General features: G+C 40.9%; 1 protein-coding gene across 3 annotated transcripts in view; it reads right to left on the bottom strand.

The window, feature by feature from the left end:
• Positions 1 to 18,407, bottom strand: part of LOC119008904 (matrix metalloproteinase-16-like) — a 74,683-nt gene that overhangs the window by 37,643 nt on the left and 18,633 nt on the right. For 2 of the 3 annotated variants that reach the window (XM_037079631.1, XM_037079633.1), the window contains exons 3-5: positions 18,017 to 18,031; positions 17,634 to 17,756; positions 10,720 to 11,024 (exon numbers count right to left, since the gene is read on the bottom strand). In XM_037079631.1, coding sequence (XP_036935526.1) covers positions 10,720 to 11,024; positions 17,634 to 17,756; positions 18,017 to 18,031 — 443 coding nt within the window. The remainder of the gene's footprint in view (positions 1 to 10,719; positions 11,025 to 17,633; positions 17,757 to 18,016; positions 18,032 to 18,407) is intronic. The other variant, XM_037079632.1, reaches the window with a different exon arrangement.

Below are 18,407 nucleotides of genomic sequence, written 5' to 3' on the forward strand. Positions count from 1 at the left end.
AGATATAAAGAGAGGCAGCGGCAGAGTAGGGGAGATAAAGGGACAAAGATAGGGACAGAGGACATAGGAGAGATTGACGATCTTTGTGCAGGGTAGGGAGGTATTCTGAGAAGCTAAATAACCTTGAAAGAATGAAGAATTACTTAACTTTGTGTTATCCTCGAATTGATCAAGAGCTTGGAGATGAGACTTCAAGATTAGATATCAGTGTTTTATCTTTGTTAATATTTTAATCAATTCTGGCTTGTGCCATTATGGAAACAATTACCGGCAAATCCTCCTCTATGCAGGTGACACTTCTTTATCACTGAAGAAGCGCTCGGTGGGGCCTGTACCCTGTAATTACTATATTACTAATAGTGACCATCTCCACGTAAATTTTAAGCCAAACCATGCAGTTTTCCAACATCAAGAAATTCTGAAAACATTTAAGAACATTTTAGAAAAAGGAGTTGGCGAACATTTATTTTGTCAATTTGGTTGGGAATCATATAAAAAAAAAAAAAAAAAACAGATACATTTGAAAACCTTTATGTTTTTGTTTTCTTGTTGTTTTCATGTACCAATGAACATTCAATTCAGATTCAGACTCAGATCAGAATTAGACTTATAATAGTTAATGGGTCACACACTATTACTACTTTTGTGGAAAAAAATCTGTCTTTCAAAGCTTTGTCCAGTGCCATACTTCACATTTCAGAGACCTACACAATGTTGAAAATAAACTGTGTACAGACTTAACTGGGAACTGCCTACAATAGCCAATCCTACTCAAACAAAGAATGTAATGCACTGGGTATACAGGGCTGAGAATGGGGCTTCAGTCTCTCCAACAAAGTTATTGGGACAAAAATTCAAAATTGCATCTCTGCAGACTTCTGCAAACGTAGTTCTAGAGCCCAGAGCAAAACTCCCACTTCACTCGCATGGCAGGAGCTCAATATCCTTAAAATTTTAATAGATCTGCAGTCACATCAAAAGTAGTGATTATACCCCTTAAAATGATCAAGCCCTATCCTGCTAGGAGCGAAGAAAAGAGTTCTCTTTTGAGTTAAACATTAGACCAAATTACAAAGAAAATAAGAATACATCATGCGCAGGAATGGAACAACAAATCCAAACATAACAAGCGTAACATGCAGCAGCAGACTAACTGACCGAAATAGCTGATAAGAAACTGAATGGCAAAAATCAGACAGAAGATAAACTCCATTGACTGAAACATTCTTTCATTTGGAGACAATGCAATTTAAAATTTTCCTCTGGTTATTCATATGGTTAATATGTTACTAAATGCCACAAAAAATGACAAGCAAGCAGAAAATAAATGCTTGTGTTCTTAATTTCTGTCTTTTAATCTTTTATATATCTTTTTTTTAGATCGACAGTCATCTACATATGCGAATCAAGTATGTTTCATTGTTTTAGCCAGTTTCGTTTGTAGTCATTATTATTTTAACTGTAACAGTGCTTCGGGAATCCATCAAGCATCATGCCAAAAAAACCTGCTGAACTTAATGGAGAGAGCGGGTGCAAGAGATGAGAAGATAGGGAACAAAAGAGAAAGAGAGAAACAGGGTGGAAAAGATAGTCCACTGCTTCCTCCTCATCACACAGTAGGAGTAGCAACCTAAAAATAAACCTGCAAGGACACCATATGCTCCTATGCTCCTCAACCTCTCTTCCCTTTCCCTCTTTTGTACTCCACTTGCACTAACATCTCTGATTTTCTCCATTCTTGTTTTCTCTTTCCTCACAATACCCTGACATGACAGAAGCCGCTCCACATAACAATGCCTCTACTATCCACTGCTGAGAAGCCGAAGATGGATCGCCTTTCATTGTCCACTGGTAAAAAAAAAAAAAAGGCCAAAATTACAGCAGCTTTGAATGAACAACCAAGTTACAGGACTGGACATCAATGATGAACCATTCTGTCAATCGAAGCAGGGGAGCAGAGCTTTCTCCTGCAACCATCAATCAATCAGTTGATCAATGTTGAGCCGGTCCCGACATCTCCTCCCTTAGCCAATCATCACTCTTTTATTGAGTGTCCCACCAACCTAGGAAACATTAATTCTTGACGTATTGTTCCGCCTGGTAACGGTGTGTTTTTCTAACCTCTTTAGCTCATTTTGGGGGCAAGGGGGAAGAAAATAATAAAGCCCTGGAATCTCTCATTTCCTGTGTGTAGGTCTAGCTCGCAAGCTGTGTTATGTTACATTACAAGAGGCTGGAGGTCCTTGAAGGCATACCAGGCCTTATAAGTCACCCTCGGGTTAGACTGGGTGTTTGTGTACAGTCATGGTATGCAGTTGCAACGATGGAAGTTTTTTGTTTTTTTTTTTTGTGATGCCAAGTTGTTTTTTGTGTAAAATCCAATCAGCCTCGCTGTTGCTGAAAGTCAAAATGGAATCTGTCTTATCTATTCCTGCGTGCATCGCTTTGATTTTTCACAAAGAAAAAACTCAGCGGCCTCAGCCCACGAAGATGACCTTGTGATAAAGCACGGATGAACGTCTGCTTGTTCGCCTTTCTTGTTGCGCAGAAATTGAAAACTGTCAAATGAAAAAAAAAAAACCCGCCCTGTGCAAATGCGCTCCCTTTCGAAAGTGGTCGTGGCGCGCTGAGCTCTGATGAAAAGACAATCTAATCATTTCGATCTCCAGTTCTTTTTCCTTCTTATCCTGTGTTCGCACTAAATCCCTCCACAATCCTCGCCTTTAGGCCCTCCAGCGCTCTGCCTCGGCATCTCCATTTAACCTTTTTTGAAACATTTGCGATGTTTTATCCAAACATGTTTCATCTCCTTGCTCTCCCCTGCATAATTTCCCTGTCCAACCTGCTGTGCTCTTCCCCATCACAACCTATTAGGTCTTTAATTTATTTCCCCATGCATCCATCTATCTATCCTTCCATCTATTGATCCCTTACAGCTATTCATTCATCAGTTTCTAAAGCCAAGCAGTCTAGAAATGTAGGGCAGCTGTAGGAGCTACAGGACCACTTCTCTCTGTTTTGCCCTCAGGGATGATGCCCTCTCGATGGAGATATTGACTGATCAGCCGCCTCTGCACAGTCCCTCCCTGTTGCTTCTCCTTGCATCGTCCTGGCTAAAACAGAATTACAGCTATCATTGTGCCATCTCTTACACAAAGATTTGTGAATTTGTCCAGCGCAGGATGAAATGAGATGATAGAACACATCAGTCAATGTGTTTCTTCTTAATATCTGACCTTCATAGACAGCTCAAAGGCTAGAGAAAAAAAAGGAGAATTGAGAAAGAAAGACATGGGATTGATCTGTGTAAGTGGCCACAGGTTTGAGATTATATAACTGTGCTGTTATCTACCTCCAGCATGGACGCACACACCAAACAGTTCACAAATCATCTGGGATGTTGCTCAATTTTGAAAAACCAACACAGACGTTGATCTCTCTTGCGTGCACTATTCATACACATGTTGTGTACAGCTTCACATTTGCCCACTGCAAGGTTTTACTTCTTCAGTGTGCTGTTTTTGTTAATTGGACGTGCATTCCACCTGTGAACAAGACCAATCGGATATGAAGAGTTTGATTATGATGGAATAAAACCCACAAACAATTTCCTCAAGCCAAAAGTGGTTCTCTAATCCACTGTTAGAAATGTTTGTTCATTTAAATATTGCTTAAACTAATCCTCTCCCTCGACTGCAAGCCCCATTGTTTTAAAGCAGCACCAAAGGCTGATACACACTTTGTAGTGAACAAGAGAAAAGGAGGGAGGGAGGGAGTGAGGGTGAAAATGGAAATAAATGGGTAAATCCGACAGTTAGTCTTCATAAAAAAGGATTTCTCCAAACCTCTGTGTCAAAACCCTCTTCAATCTTAGCTGCTCTGAAGTCTTTTCTGGCATGACATGCTGCAACATAAAAGCTTCTGGTGCTGATGTTTGACATGTGTGTTGCAATCATGTCGATTGTCAACCACAGCACCACACACACACACACACACACACACAGCTCAGTGGGGAGTGTTTAGTGTGAAGTAGAGGCAAGAACACTGAGGATTAATGTGAGATTCAATTCCCTACAGTTTCCTCGTCTTTTGCGGTCATGACGCTCAGTAAGGACACTCTCTGCTTCACTGGTACAGTTGGACCAAAGGCGCTGCAACTGAATCACTGCTACCCACGATGCATTTTCATCCACCAGGATTTGGTTATATCAGATAGATCTCATCTAAACATGTGTAGCTGCAGCAACATGGCAACTCACTGTATACTGATCATATCTGTGAAAAATGTCTCTTAAAACCCTGAATGATGTTGCTATTAAAGGTGGATGTAGGTGGCGTCCAAAAAACGCAGTCACAGTGCCAATGCATATATGTAGGAATGCTACTACTATCAACTACTACCACCAATAGTCAATCAATCAAGGATGGCCATGTTCTGTCAAACTTATAAAGATCATTTTTACAATGGTTCACCAAATATACTTTAGCTGCCATTAATATACCTGGGCGGCCCACCCACGTAAAGTCTATGTGTAGGAAACACTATACCATGTGTATGTGTGAGAGAGCCAGCACAGCTTCTGTAAATAGATGACTAATAAATGAACGTATGGGAAACCCTGTCCTCATTGGCGCGCACGATCCGCAGCTCGCCTTTATTGATTTATTGAGCAAGAACAAAAATAAATAAATAAATAAAAATCTCTCTCTCTCTCTCTCTCTCTCTCTGCACACCTACCCTACAACAAATACCCACATCGTTGATTATTTAGGCCCAGCCCTAGACTACGGGCAGGGAGATAATGCTGCATGTGAGCCTGAAATACTGATACCAATAACCAGAGAAATGTTCAAAATGACCCTGAAAATCATCCAGCCAATAACTGGAGCCCAAGGTGACGTATTCTAATCACTTGTTTTGCTAGACGAACAGTCCAAAAGATGCCACTGTACTGTGCTATTACAGCTCTGCATGCATGCAACACTCCAAACATCCATATCATGCTGAATGCTTTATGTTGAGAGAAAATTCATACCGATTTATTCTTTCATAATTAAAAGAGACAGGAAATCAAATTAAAAGATCAGAGTGAAGATCAAAAAACACTAATCCAGGCATTTACAATGATTGGGATTCTGATTTTGATTACTATTATTTTTTTTATAACAACTACAGTCAAATTATTGTCTTGATGGAAGTGATGAGGCAAAGAGCCACAAGAGGAAGTTATTTGAAAGCAGCCAAGAGGCACTCTGGCACGAGCGCAGGAACGCAAACTCTATAATGGAAACAAACATCTGTAATTAAAACCTGCAACACCTTGAGGAAGTGTTCAAGACCACTTTCTTGATGCTAATGCTGTTATCTGCCTTTTCCTGTGTGTTTGATTCTGCTTCCTCTTCTATATGATTAAAAGCATCAAGTCACACATGTAGAAAGCAGCTGCTGTGTGTACTGTACATCCAAGTCTCTCTTAAAATGCCATTAGTTAATCCCAATAAGAACCTCATTCAGCTGTGTGTGCTAAAAATGCCTGCTGAATGTAACTTCTGGGTAATCCTCTATCCTCAAATGCCTGGGTTCCAGTGTGAGCGAAGGTGCAGAGAAAACAGTGCGAGTGCACGCGCATGTGTCTATGTGTGAGTACTTAAACACGTGTATGCAAGCGTTTTATCTCCGTGCAGACCAGGGTTAATCCTCCAGTGTGCATCAGTGATGTCATCATCCAAAACTACCACAATAACATCTACGGTGTGATGCTGGCAACGGTCGCGGTGACAACTGATCCCGCTCGACAACAGTGTGGGGGGATTAGGTATGACAGCTTACTGGACAGGAGCTCGTCTCCACTGTGTGCCTGTGTGTGTGTGTGTGTGTGTGTGTGTGTGTGTGTGTAACTTGAAAGACAATAAAAGGAGGGAGAGGGAGACAAAAAGAAAGCCATGAGGAAGAGAGAAGTCAGACACTACATTATGTGATGAAATTACATCATTCCCAGCTGTTCCCCACACAGCATGGACACAGGAAGAGAGAGGAGATGATGATAGATGGATTACAAATCCATGAAAACTAGTTGCATTAGAAAATTATGGAATTATCTACCTCTGTTGCCAGAGATTTTGAGACCATATCTAGATTAAAAAGAACATTTACATAAATAAATAATGCAGTTTGGAGATGTAAGCTTTTCATCACTGTTACAGGCAATCTATTCGTTCGGCTTATACATGCTGTTGTATAAATGATCTGATATTGCCGAATCAGGGACTTCTCCCTCTGATGGATGCGCTGCAGCTGAATTGATCACATATGTAGTAGGACAAAGAACCACAGGCTAACTCGCAGAACAATAATATGACGATATTTGGCCCACAACACATGTCATTTTGTAATAGGCACTGTGTTATAATGTAATTGTTAATGATGTTATTATAATCATAGTGCATAATTTGACAAAATTATGATGTGTATGTGTAAGCAATGAGGAAAATGTACCTGCTGCCACATGCTGTAGGTAAGAAGAACCTGCAGAGCAGTAAATGCAGCAGTTATTATTTCATCAGCCACATTGTATGTACAGCATATTCGACTCCTTCCTTGATGAAGTGTAATGACTACATTATTCTAATCTTAAATGACTTAATTATGTTTACTTCTCAATATTCAGACTTTCATTTGGTGTTTCATTTATTTATTTAACAACACATGTTATATATAATCGGTATTAGCATCAGTTATCCTCACATATTGATATCAGGACTGGAAAGGTCCAGTGTGCTAAGCTTTTGTTTTTAAAGGTGACTAGGTGTCATTAGCACATAGCTCATTTAGCCAAGGATCTCTTGGCTAACTGGAGTTTGCCCGGAACATGGTTTTTATCATCCCTGGCTGGGCAACCGATGGCCTTAATCTCTAGCCCTGCTATGCTATGGTATTTTAGCAGTGACCTGTTTGGCCTTTGTAAAGACCATAAATGAAACTCTTCAGAATGAATGCACGCCAATAATTGGCTAATATTCGGACAAAGGAATGAACAGGTGTGTAACACAACAAAAAGTTGTCTTCAACGTAACATTGATAGCAATGGTTCTTCACAACCTGTCGTTAATATCAATTTATCTTTTTAATGTTTCAATACAAATGTTGGCCAGATTTTACACATTTCCCCTTTAAAAGGCAGGAGTCAAACATATGATGTATTTTTATATTGCATTAAGCTTTCACTTTCATCAACAGCTAGGTTTGAACACTTTGTACCAAAATGAACACACACGCAATAAGTCTCCTTGAGATCAGGTGGTGGTAGTCTTGTGCCAGTAATCCAAAACATGAAAACAGGAAGTGATGGAACGGAGTGCATAGAAAAACAAAGCACACGCCATAGTGTTCAACGGCGCACACAGAATTCTGCCCCTCCCACAATGGTGCTGATTCGCTGGCACACCGCCAATCAGAATGGTCATACAGCTAGCACACAACCAATCAGAGTATCGAATGGCTCAGATGGCCAACAGCCAGCACTCTAAGACTTCGCAAGTCCCAAAAGCTTCCAATGCAGCTGAACACACCGAACAGATTTGTTCCCGAATTTGTCCAAGTCCCTCCAAACGCTTCAGGTGGCCAATGTTGGCCCGGTGTGTTTCAGGCTTAAAAGCCCCGCTGACTCTTAAATGCTGCAGCCACAGTGTTGATCTTACATCAAAAGAGATTGTGTCATGGCATATCATGCTGATAAATACACCAGGTGAATGTGTTTAATTATTAGTAGTAACATTAGTAATACATGCAGCACTATTATCTTACAGCTTCTTTTGGTTTTCTCCTGCCAAAACTGACACACTCCTGCGGAACTGCTACGATCATGCCACAGCAACAACAACAAAAATCTTGCTGGAATACAGCATAACAGATATTTGTAGTATTTCTTGGCATAAGTATTGTAAAAAAAAAAAAAAAAAAGGAAGATATTCAACATCTCAGCACAAAATACAGGCTGTAAGCAGCTTGCAGCTGTAGGAGCCTTCAGCGATCCATCTCAGTTTAACACTAGTCACTGTGAAGGAATAAGAGTACCCCCCGCCACGGCAAACAGTCAGGATTCAGCCAGTGCATGTTCATATTTGGCAAGAAAGCCAGCTGGAGAGTGCGTAACAGAACTGCATGCATTATGGGATGTTTTCACAGAAGTGTGGGCCGCAGCAGGGCTGTATTAATATTGCATTGAGGGGTAGAGAGACAGTGTGTGTCTGTGAGTGTTGAAGGGAGTGAATCATTGCCTTCAATGACAGCTGCTTCTTCGTCCTCCAAGGCAGGGACGACAACACTCTGTGCGAATGTACGTGCAAGGCTGAGTCTCCATCATCACCTGCACGTTTAAACACGTTTGAATGGAGCGGATCAGGTGGTCAATAAAGCAGCAGGCGGACCGATAGTTTGAGGCTATTGTTATCACTTCCGTTGTGTTATTTAAGCGGAAGGAGTGATTGGATTCGATCTACGCGCTCTCTTAAATATAGCCATTCATAACATATTATCTAAGCCTACAAAAGCCCCTCTGCTTCTGCTTAATATTCAGTCGACGACAGCAAGTTCTTCACTTCTATTTTCGACACGTAGTGCTTAACAGCTCCCACTCATCTCCTCTGCTCTCCTCTCTCCCCTCTCCTCTTCAAATGTTTTCTTTACTTCTCGCTACGCTGCTTCCTCACTCTTTCCCTCTACGTCTCGCTCTCTCTCTTGTGAGCTCTAGAACCTCCAATATTTGTCTAGAGATGCTTTGCCATTCTCTCTTATCTTCTCTTCCTCTCTCCGTTATCTCCGCTGCCTTCCTTCTAGTGACTCCTCTTTTCTCCCCCCTTTCATTTGTGTGCTTATTTCTTAAGAGCTTCTCCTTGTCTCTCGCTCAGTCGTCCCTGTCATTGTTTTGACTCATGACTCAGGAACAGTCATGACTCCTCTTGAGTCGTCTCAGTGGACCGCGGGGCAGGTTTGCCCCTTAGATTTAATGAGGGATCCGAGGAAGAAAGCTGAAACATCAATCTTTCAGAATCTGAGAGACAAATTTGCCCTGCTGCGACATAGATACGGTCAAGAATATCAACCAAAAATCCCCCTCACTTTCAACACTTGCTTGGATTTTCTTGGCTCTATTTGACTTTATTTATATCATGTCTCTTTCACTATATTTTCTCTCTTCCCTCTATTCTTTCCTCTCCATCGACTCTCTTCCAGGGCCCATTCATCTCCACACTGAACTGCACCGGGTTCAGAGGTCTGCTGGCTCCCACTGATGCCGGCGCATCTGTTGGACCACAACACAACGCTAAACAGCAACACAGCTGTTCAACATGCAACCCACACTATAGCATGACAGACAGACCGAGTTTACATACAGCCTGACAAGCTGTAAAGCTCTGAGGGCGAGTACTCAGATACTGCAAGAGCTCAAGGTCAAACACATGTAAGATGAGTGAGCAAGGCTCAACAGACCAGGATTAAATCGTGCCAGTACAGAGAAGAAATCTGCAGCACACGGAGCAGCAAAACCAGTATCCAGCAGGCATTCCACTGCAAAACATTAAACTTCCTAGAGGAGCAACAAAATCTATGACTCTATGAAAGCAGGTATACTGTAAAAACAGAAACGTGAGTCATTACAAAAAATATATCATGATCAAAATCACGATTCTGTAACATAACCATTTATTTAAAAAGGACAGTCTGGCTCAGTATGCAGTCAGTTTGGAAAGCAATTCACTGCAACAAATGCATGGAACAAACTACCGATTCTGCTCTATTCAAATAGTTGCACCATGTCTTAGAAAAAAAATAAAAAATCACATTTAAATTATGTTGCCAAATATTATGCTTCCATCATGATATATGATAAGAGGGAATGATCATATAGTAATTGCCAATTGTCAATTTCCGCTACCGCTCCTGCTTTTCATACAGAATGTATTTTTTATAAAAAAGTCGACGTTCCCTGAGTGGGTAAGTCAATTGTGTCACTCCCCACTTCCTTCTGCTATTGTTGTTCACAGAGCATTAAAAAAAATTGTCTACCTCCACATCACTATCCAATTGTATGCTTTGAGTTGATGTTCCCTGAGCAGGCAAGTCAATCTTGTCACTCCCCCCTGCTGCCTTTCAGCAGAGCATCTGGAAAAACCCTCTTCCTCCACCCCAGTATTCATCTGATTCCTGTTTTTACGTGACATTAGTGCAATCAATAATACAGCAATGATGTAATCAGTCATTTCGGTCAAAGCACAAAGAACAAACCTTTTCTGCAACTTCAGATTTTTATAAATTATGAAATGTTGAGCACTGACAGCCCCACCTCCAGCTGCTGTACTTATAGAAATGATGACCCCCACGAGCAGTGAGTTTTTGGTCTCCGTAACAATGTCCATGGAACTTAATTTAGACCCCGGTCCCTGTGGTGGAAATGAAGTCCCTAGGGAAGGTCCTTACACAGCTTATGCTCCTTTAGGGAGTGTGTTTTTATTGTCACTTCCCCACTCCCTGCTGTATTGAGTTTTTTATGGGGAAAGAAAAGGTCAGAGCTTGGACACTAAATATCAACCCTGTTCATATTTGACATTTACATATAAATTCAGTCCATTTGAGTTCGCTGACTGACCTTTTCTCATTAAACATCTCTTGCACCATCCTGCGCCATCACAACATTCCCATGACTACTAATCAGTGCTTACCGTCATGGTTGGGGTTTCCAAGCGTCCACGGCTCATCTGAGTCAAAGTGCGTGTCGCCTCCTATTCCTGGCCCTGGAAAGTAGGCGTGTGCCAGGAAGCCACCTTCACCGTCGAAGGGCGAACTATCACCATGGAAACCTGAAGCGAAGATGATGGTGATGTCCACGTCTTTCTTTGTTCTCTCCAGCTCGCTGTAGGGCACAGCCTCAAAGCGCAGAGGTGTCACATTTTGCCAAACGTCAAAGGCTCGCCGAATGGCATCATGGGTCTCCTCTGCACCCACTTTGGGTGTCACGTTCTTTATGCTGCAAATATGTGAGATAAAGGAGGGGAAAGTTAGAGTGGGAAAACGCTGAAGGCCTTTGTAAACATTTCACACATGCAGATCATTTTCTCTTATCATCGAGTCCCAGCAAAACTCAAATCAGGATTTCTCCTTTAACTGTCAGGATGAGCAAATCTATTGTAAACTGGTCTGATAAGACTGTTGGGTTTGCTGAACTTTGCTGAACACACCTAAGAGTATCTTATTCTGCTGAATGTCCACACAGAGGAATAATAACAGATTAGAATCTGATCAGACAAGGTAAATAGCCTCCAGCTCATCTGAGGCATGAGGTATGGTGGGATAGAAAACAATTCAGTTAGCTTAGTCAAACAGTTAGCAACACAAGGGCTGAAAAAGGGAGGACACTGCTGCATGTCAATCTACATGATCACACTTTGCCAAAAAAGAATCTGTCACTATCACTGTTTTCCCTGCATGCTGCCATTTCACGCTCATCATGTCCGCCAACAGAGAGCTAAATGGAGCGATTTGTGAGAGAAAACAGCTGAGTCCTCCCCCGCTGGCTTTGAGTTGCTGCAGGTGTGGAAAGGACGGGACAATTTCCTGCCTCTGGAATTTATTTTCTAATTAAGGATTATCAACAGCCCACTGCCTGCTGAGAGCCCCAGTCTGGTTTGGGCAATCAGAAAAACCTCTCTCTACTTCATTCCCTCCGAAAATATCTCAGTCACGCTCTATTAAAATTTGGCCTCGTGCTCAGGATAGGTATAGTTTACATCATCCAACTTAGATGCTTGTAATGCACAATTGCTCTATGTCTTTGTTTGCCCTTAGTGAAGTGTCAGAATTTGGTGAAAAAGTTGGTTGATTTGTGTTCAGTTGCCAAGTTCAGTATGTGAACGTGAAATGTGAAAGTGCACAGCAAAACAGCATTGTGCCAATTTCTCTTTCAAAGTCTTCTAGAACAGGTGTTTCATATTGTGGCAGGAATTCCCCTTTTTCTCCTCACATCCAGCCCGTTCCCTTGCCTTATTCTCTGTCACCTCCTCGCCTTTGTTCTGCGTTTCATGTAAGTTCTTCACGGCGTCTCTGTTTGGCTGTCAGGTTGTCATTTTCCATAATAGGAATAAATATTATCAGTGCATCTTCTGTCTTTGACTATTCTCATCTTCGTCTGCACGGCTGGGAGACTGCTGCAAGGCACATTTATATACAGCATTATTAATATTGCATGTGAGCTCAGATTAATTATTGACTCAAACTCGGTGAAAAGGGAAGCATAAAGCCTGGTTATGAAATATAAATAGAGCGCTACTAAATAACCTGCAATGTTCATTTAAAATGTTGTAATTGCTCAGACCAAACCACACACTGCTTCTGTTTCGCTATCTGCTCCTTCAAGACCGACTTGCTGACAGCTGACTTCCGCTCAAGCAAAGTATAGCTTTAATAACACTCCCAAGTTTAGGCAAAATTTTCCTTTTCAGTTAATGATAATTTTTTGTGTTGATGGCCCTGAGCACTACACACAGACACACACAGGTATGAAGAAATGGAACCTATGTCATTTTAAAAAGACAAGTATACAAGAAGACAGAGCTTATGGTGGCTGAAATGATGGTGTAAGCAGTTTTTTAATAGTCAACAGGGGTATGACAAGAAGGCCTGACACGATTATTATATTATTGACTTAACAAACCTATTTCATCTTATCAGCTTATCAATATAGGCACATGATGATCATCATATTTGCTGTCCTTGACCCAAGAGTCCATTATATTAATTGTCTTGGTTGTGTGGTTTCATTTTATTTGTTTTGTTTAATAAGTATATACATAAGAATTAAAAGTTCAGGGTGCACCTGTATTATTAAACTATTATCATGAAATCAGTGGCATAAAATGATCATGGTTAGGAAATAATATTGTTTGTTGCAATTATTTCTGGGGACAGTGTTTTGAAGACAACTTCGACACATTATAACCTTAAGTTAGATGTGAACAAACAATGACTTAATTATACATTTATTAGACAACATTTGCATTAGTTTTGAGTCATGATTGTGTCCACCAGATGAATTCAAGTGTCTTCTTATGTTCATTGTTTGGTCTCCACCAACTCTTGAGGGAAATATCTGGCTCCTAAACTGCTTACTGTTTACCAGCAAGCTGCTAATTTTATACCTGTGCTGTTTGGTGCTAGGCAGGTAGTTTATAGTGGCCTTCAACAGCTGTGTGCTGTGGCGGGAAATGGGCCGCAAAACCAAAACAATGAGCTAAGACACTCAGTAGAACTATGAAGAATTGGGTTATGTCTTCGCTGACACTACAAGCAGCAGCTTTTAAATACACAGTATTTCAGTATTTCAAGTGATTTGATCCCATATAGCAGCTTTAATTGTTAGCTAACCTCAAGAGAGAATATTGAATGTGGCACGTGAAAGTGTTACTATTGCTATATCAATCTGAAGGCAGATGAGCAGATATTATCCCAATATAAAAACCTACAAATCGCATTTGACAGCTTGCACTCAAAATGTTTTGAGTCTGTGCTCTGCCAGTTTTGATGGCTCATTGTTGATTGTGATTGGCTTTGTTGTAAGTGATATGAATTGTGCTGAATGACAGCTTGAAAATAGTCTGATTCTCAATCGCCTTGCAAGTGTGAGTTATAAATACTTGAAACTATTTTTATAACTTTTTTATAACTATATATAAAACTCCTGAATTACAGAATTAATATTGAACATCCACTGAAGTGGTTTGAGGTTGTTGGTTGTTGAGTATGCAAACATTCCCTGCCTGATTTAGACCATTTGTGGAGTTAACACAAAGTGGCCCTTTTGTCTTTTCAAGTGTTTATGCAGAGCAGATAGAAATACGCAGAGTACAAGGGTGATACACATGTCTACAAAAAGGTACTTAAGCTCCCATGAATACATGTCCTTTTCCTTCTCTGTGTGAGGTTACAATGAAAGGCCTCCCGACATCTACAGCCTCTTGATGAATAAAAAAGGCGCTTTAATTTGATTCTATTACCCATTTCACTGTTAGCAAGTCTTTTTTTAAGAGCAAGACAAATAAAGCAAGAAATGTGGGGAGACTGTGTAAAGCAACAAACGAAAGAATTCCAACCTGCTCTCAGGCCATTTTAAATATTAAAATCCATGTTGTGAGGTGATAATGATGCCGGATGCAACTCATGTGCTATAATGGTACCTGCATGCAGGAAGAACAGTAGGGATGCCAAAGCTAATTAGTGCCTCCCCACAGCAAGTACTGTATGTGGCTACATGGAAACTAGCACACACCTAGGGCGGCCATGCATTTGTTATGCTTTCCAAATGCCACCGTTGTTTTTCAAAATTATTTTTGGAGCTTTCAGCTTATAGAGTGAGAACAAAGATTGACTTGACTTCAGTCAAAGACCTGAAGTTGGATTTCAGAACACAACATTGCAGTTTTTTCAGCTACAATTCATCTCACCTGGCCACGAGCAGAAAAATGACAGATTCCATAATGAAATGTTACACACCCTTTCACTAATAAACAAGAAAGGCCCTCTCTAAAGCCAGAGTTTGGTTTGTTGAAGTGAAACACTAATGTGGAGTGGAAGATAAATATCACATTGGTAATAAAATCTGGTTTTATTGTGGGTTAATTCAACTGTATCAACAAGGCTTTAATCAGCTACTAATCCAGTTCATGCCTCCGAGTGACCTCTTCTCCACACTAATGTCGGCTGAGGCTCATGGGTATTGTAGCATTTAGAGAAATATGCCATGCCAAAAAAACAGACAAAACATGATTACTCAGAAAACAAATCTGAAATAATTAAACCTGGTGCCTATAACATAAACCAGCAGAGACATAGTCCTGTGTTCCTGTGTTAAGTAAAGTTGAGTATCAGCTAAAGGACTCTATCTAACCATGAGTAAGCAAAACGTACTGAAACCTCATGTTCAAAACATGCAGGTCACAAATATAACATACCTTGCATTAGCCATCAACTGTTCAGCATTACATAATAATTAAAACTCCATCTTGAACAGACATTTGCCCAGAACCCACACTTCAGTGATACGCCCCTGGACAACACACCCAAGAAAAAGTTACAAAACACCCAAAGCGGCCATCTGGTAATAAACATTGTGCCAAAATCGACACTGCACTTCCCCGGGTCCTCGGCGACAAACCTGCCAAGTGTGAAGTACATTGAATGAATGGCTCTCGAGATGTACGAGTAATAAACAGACAGACCGACATTCCTTTTGAATAAAATGTTCATACTAATGTTCATAACGTTTCGTGATAAATGATATGTAGACGTGACACATAGGACCTTTAAGAAGATTAAGGATGTCTCGTGATGAAATATAATGTTCTACGTTTTCCAGGCACCTCTATAGCACCAATTTGAGTAGAAAGGAGCAGCTGCAGGCACATCTGACTATTGACTAGAGGCCAGGCACACATCTACTTACAACACACACACACATACACATATGCACGCAAACGAGCACACACACACTCTCAAAATGCTCCCATCCTATTACATAACCCTAATCTGTCAGAGAGCACCCTCTGCTTTCCACTGGGGTTTCCTCCTCTCCTCTCAGCTCATCTCTTTCTCTCTGCAGCTGCTTCTCCTCCAACACCCTCCCTCCACGCCTCACTCTCCTCCCTCCTCAGCTCCACCTATCCGCTCCTCCACTCCTCATCTGCCTGCTCATTTTCTTTTTTTCAAATCTGTGCCGTGACAGACGAACCAAGCTCTGATGAAACGAACTCCAAACCCAATCCCAGTGTCATTTTTTAAAAAGAAAAAATGCGCAGGCATGAATCTGAACAGTTCTGCCATCCGTGATATACTGTCCTACTTCAGCTGTAGGTTACTGATCCACTAGATTATATGCAGCATGTAATGCCGCTCATACATTTATCCTCAGGGCAGAGCAAAAATAAAAAACAAGCCCATGTCTTACAGATTATCACATTAAACATGAAGCTGCGGGCAGGCAGCATATAGTATGTATAAAATATGACAGAATCTGGGCTACTGACCTCACTAAATCAACAGAGAAATATTATATAACCACAGCATGTTGTCCTTTACATTAATACTCATGTGGCTGAACATCAGAAAATGTTCTTGTGAATTAAAAAAATGGCGATGGGGTCTCTGGCCCACGCATGGCTATTACATGTAAAACCTATTTCCCATTTGTGCTACATGTTCTGTTGAGGATAAAGCAGGCTCTTCTGAAGTCCCAGGCTTGAAGAACACGGTCAGTAATGTGTATAATGGTCTAGTCTGGCTTAAAACTATGCTGACCTACAGTTAAGGCCTGCAGCTAATGATTAGTTCACTGTTGATTAATCTTTTGACTATTTTCTTGGCGAACTGATTAGTTGTTTGGTCTTTAAAATGAAAACGAAAATACAGTCAATCTTTAGTGTGGCTCTTTCGTTGTAATTATGCTTTTAAACAAACGTTTGACTCGGGTACACAAAAAGACCCTAGCTTGCATTTTGGCCAGAATTTCACTTTAAATAGACAACTAATTGTTTCATTGTTTGGAGAGGACCTATTAATCGTGTTATTTTATTTCATTTCCTTCTGTGTATTATTTATGTTCTTGTTTATGTAAAAGATCTTAAAAGTTTAAAAAAAAAAGGTCTGCATCAACAGAAGCTCATCTCTCCCACAGAAAACACTGCTCCTGAAACACCTCGTCAGTAGTCCCTTTGTGACATCACACTATGTCACAGAGTCACACATTTGCATGAGTAATGCCTGGCAGTTAGTTTGGTATGCAAGTATTGATTTAGTATTGGGTGTTCAGGAGGGTGGCCTTAAATAAAGAGAGCATCTCAGACAGAGGGGGAATACAGGCCAGTCTGAGAAAAATGTATGTGTTTTTTGAGCACTAAAGCATGTAAACCCCAAATAAAAAAATAAACAAAATGTATTGAATTGAATGAATCTGAAAATTAAACATATGCTCCCTTTAATTGTTGTAGCTCTACATTGGCTTAACCTTTGATGGTATAGTTTTCTGTCTGTTACACAAGTCCAAATATTGTTGATTGGGTGTATTTGCCGCTCCTTAGTTTAACTAGTGTGAATTCGGACAAACAGGACCTTTTTAGTCAAGAGTCAACCAAATGTTATAGTTTTAAATAGGCTGCTCCATGGAGGGAAGAAGAAGAAGGAAAAAAGAAGACACGGAGTGTAAGAAAATAGGAGCAACTGCATGAAAAAAATGTCAGCAGGCTTTTTCTCTTTTTGTCTCTGTGAAAGGAATGTGTGTCTTAATCAAAAGGTCAACGACACTGGTTAAGTCCTGAAGCCCAGTCTGTGTGTACATGCCTGTGTGTGTTCGTGTGTGTGTGTGTGTGTGTGTGTGTACAGTTATCAGTTTTTTCTCTGTGGCTGTGGGCCCGCACTGGGTTAATCTTGTTGACCGGATGTCTTCGCAACTTGACAGGGAGAGTTGTTGTGTGAGTGTGTGTATGTGTGTGTGTGGCAGAGCGTTTCAGTGCATGTCAATGTAAGAAAAAACCACAGTGTCTTCATTTTTTCAGTTGATTGACATATTGTCGATGAATTCAAAAACACCCACCTGTATGTGATATGTTTGTGTTGCCACTTCTGTCCTGTGAGGGCGTACCGCCGTTTCCTGACACTGAATCTCGCTGCACCGCCCATCTGGTCCGGAACACCGCATCTGGGCCTCTTCATCCACCTGTGGCGAAGGATACAGTAGACAACCAATCAACACCGAGGGTGCACTGATCATTACACTGTGCTGAGGTGATGTACAACCACAACATGTAGTAATCTGCAATTGTATGCAAAAGAAATTCTAACACTGACTGAAGTGTTGGCACGAAATGGATGAGATACTGCAAAAAAACCCCACATAAAATACACGCACACATTTGATCACAGCTGCCGTCTAAAAGCACTTATTCATTCATGTATTGCACACAAGAGAGGCCTCACCTTATCGTGTTATCGCTACATCAACAGAGAGAAGCAGAGGAAGAGAGAGAGAGAAAAAAACACAGGCATACTGTTAGCTTATCACATTTCACTCTGTTTCAGCCCAGTGGTTGGACAGCTGTTAGTCTGCATTCACACCGCTGGCCACCACATTGCCATGTTACAGTTCAGTGGCCAATTTGAGCTCTTTGCTATTTGTAGCATGGATGGTATTTGGTGGGGACAAATGTCAGTGAACACTGAATTTAGTGAGTTGCAGGTAAAAGGACGTCTGGTTAAGGTCCTGGGGTTGAAATCCGAGCTAAATAACAACATGTAGCGGTAACTAGGTATGCGTGATACCAGAGATTTTGTTTTATTTTCTTCCCTTACATCCACGTGTCTGTATCCT

The sequence above is a fragment of the Acanthopagrus latus genome, chromosome 19 (assembly GCF_904848185.1).
Source record: "Acanthopagrus latus isolate v.2019 chromosome 19, fAcaLat1.1, whole genome shotgun sequence".
NCBI classification, from domain to species: Eukaryota; Metazoa; Chordata; class Actinopteri; order Spariformes; family Sparidae; genus Acanthopagrus; species Acanthopagrus latus.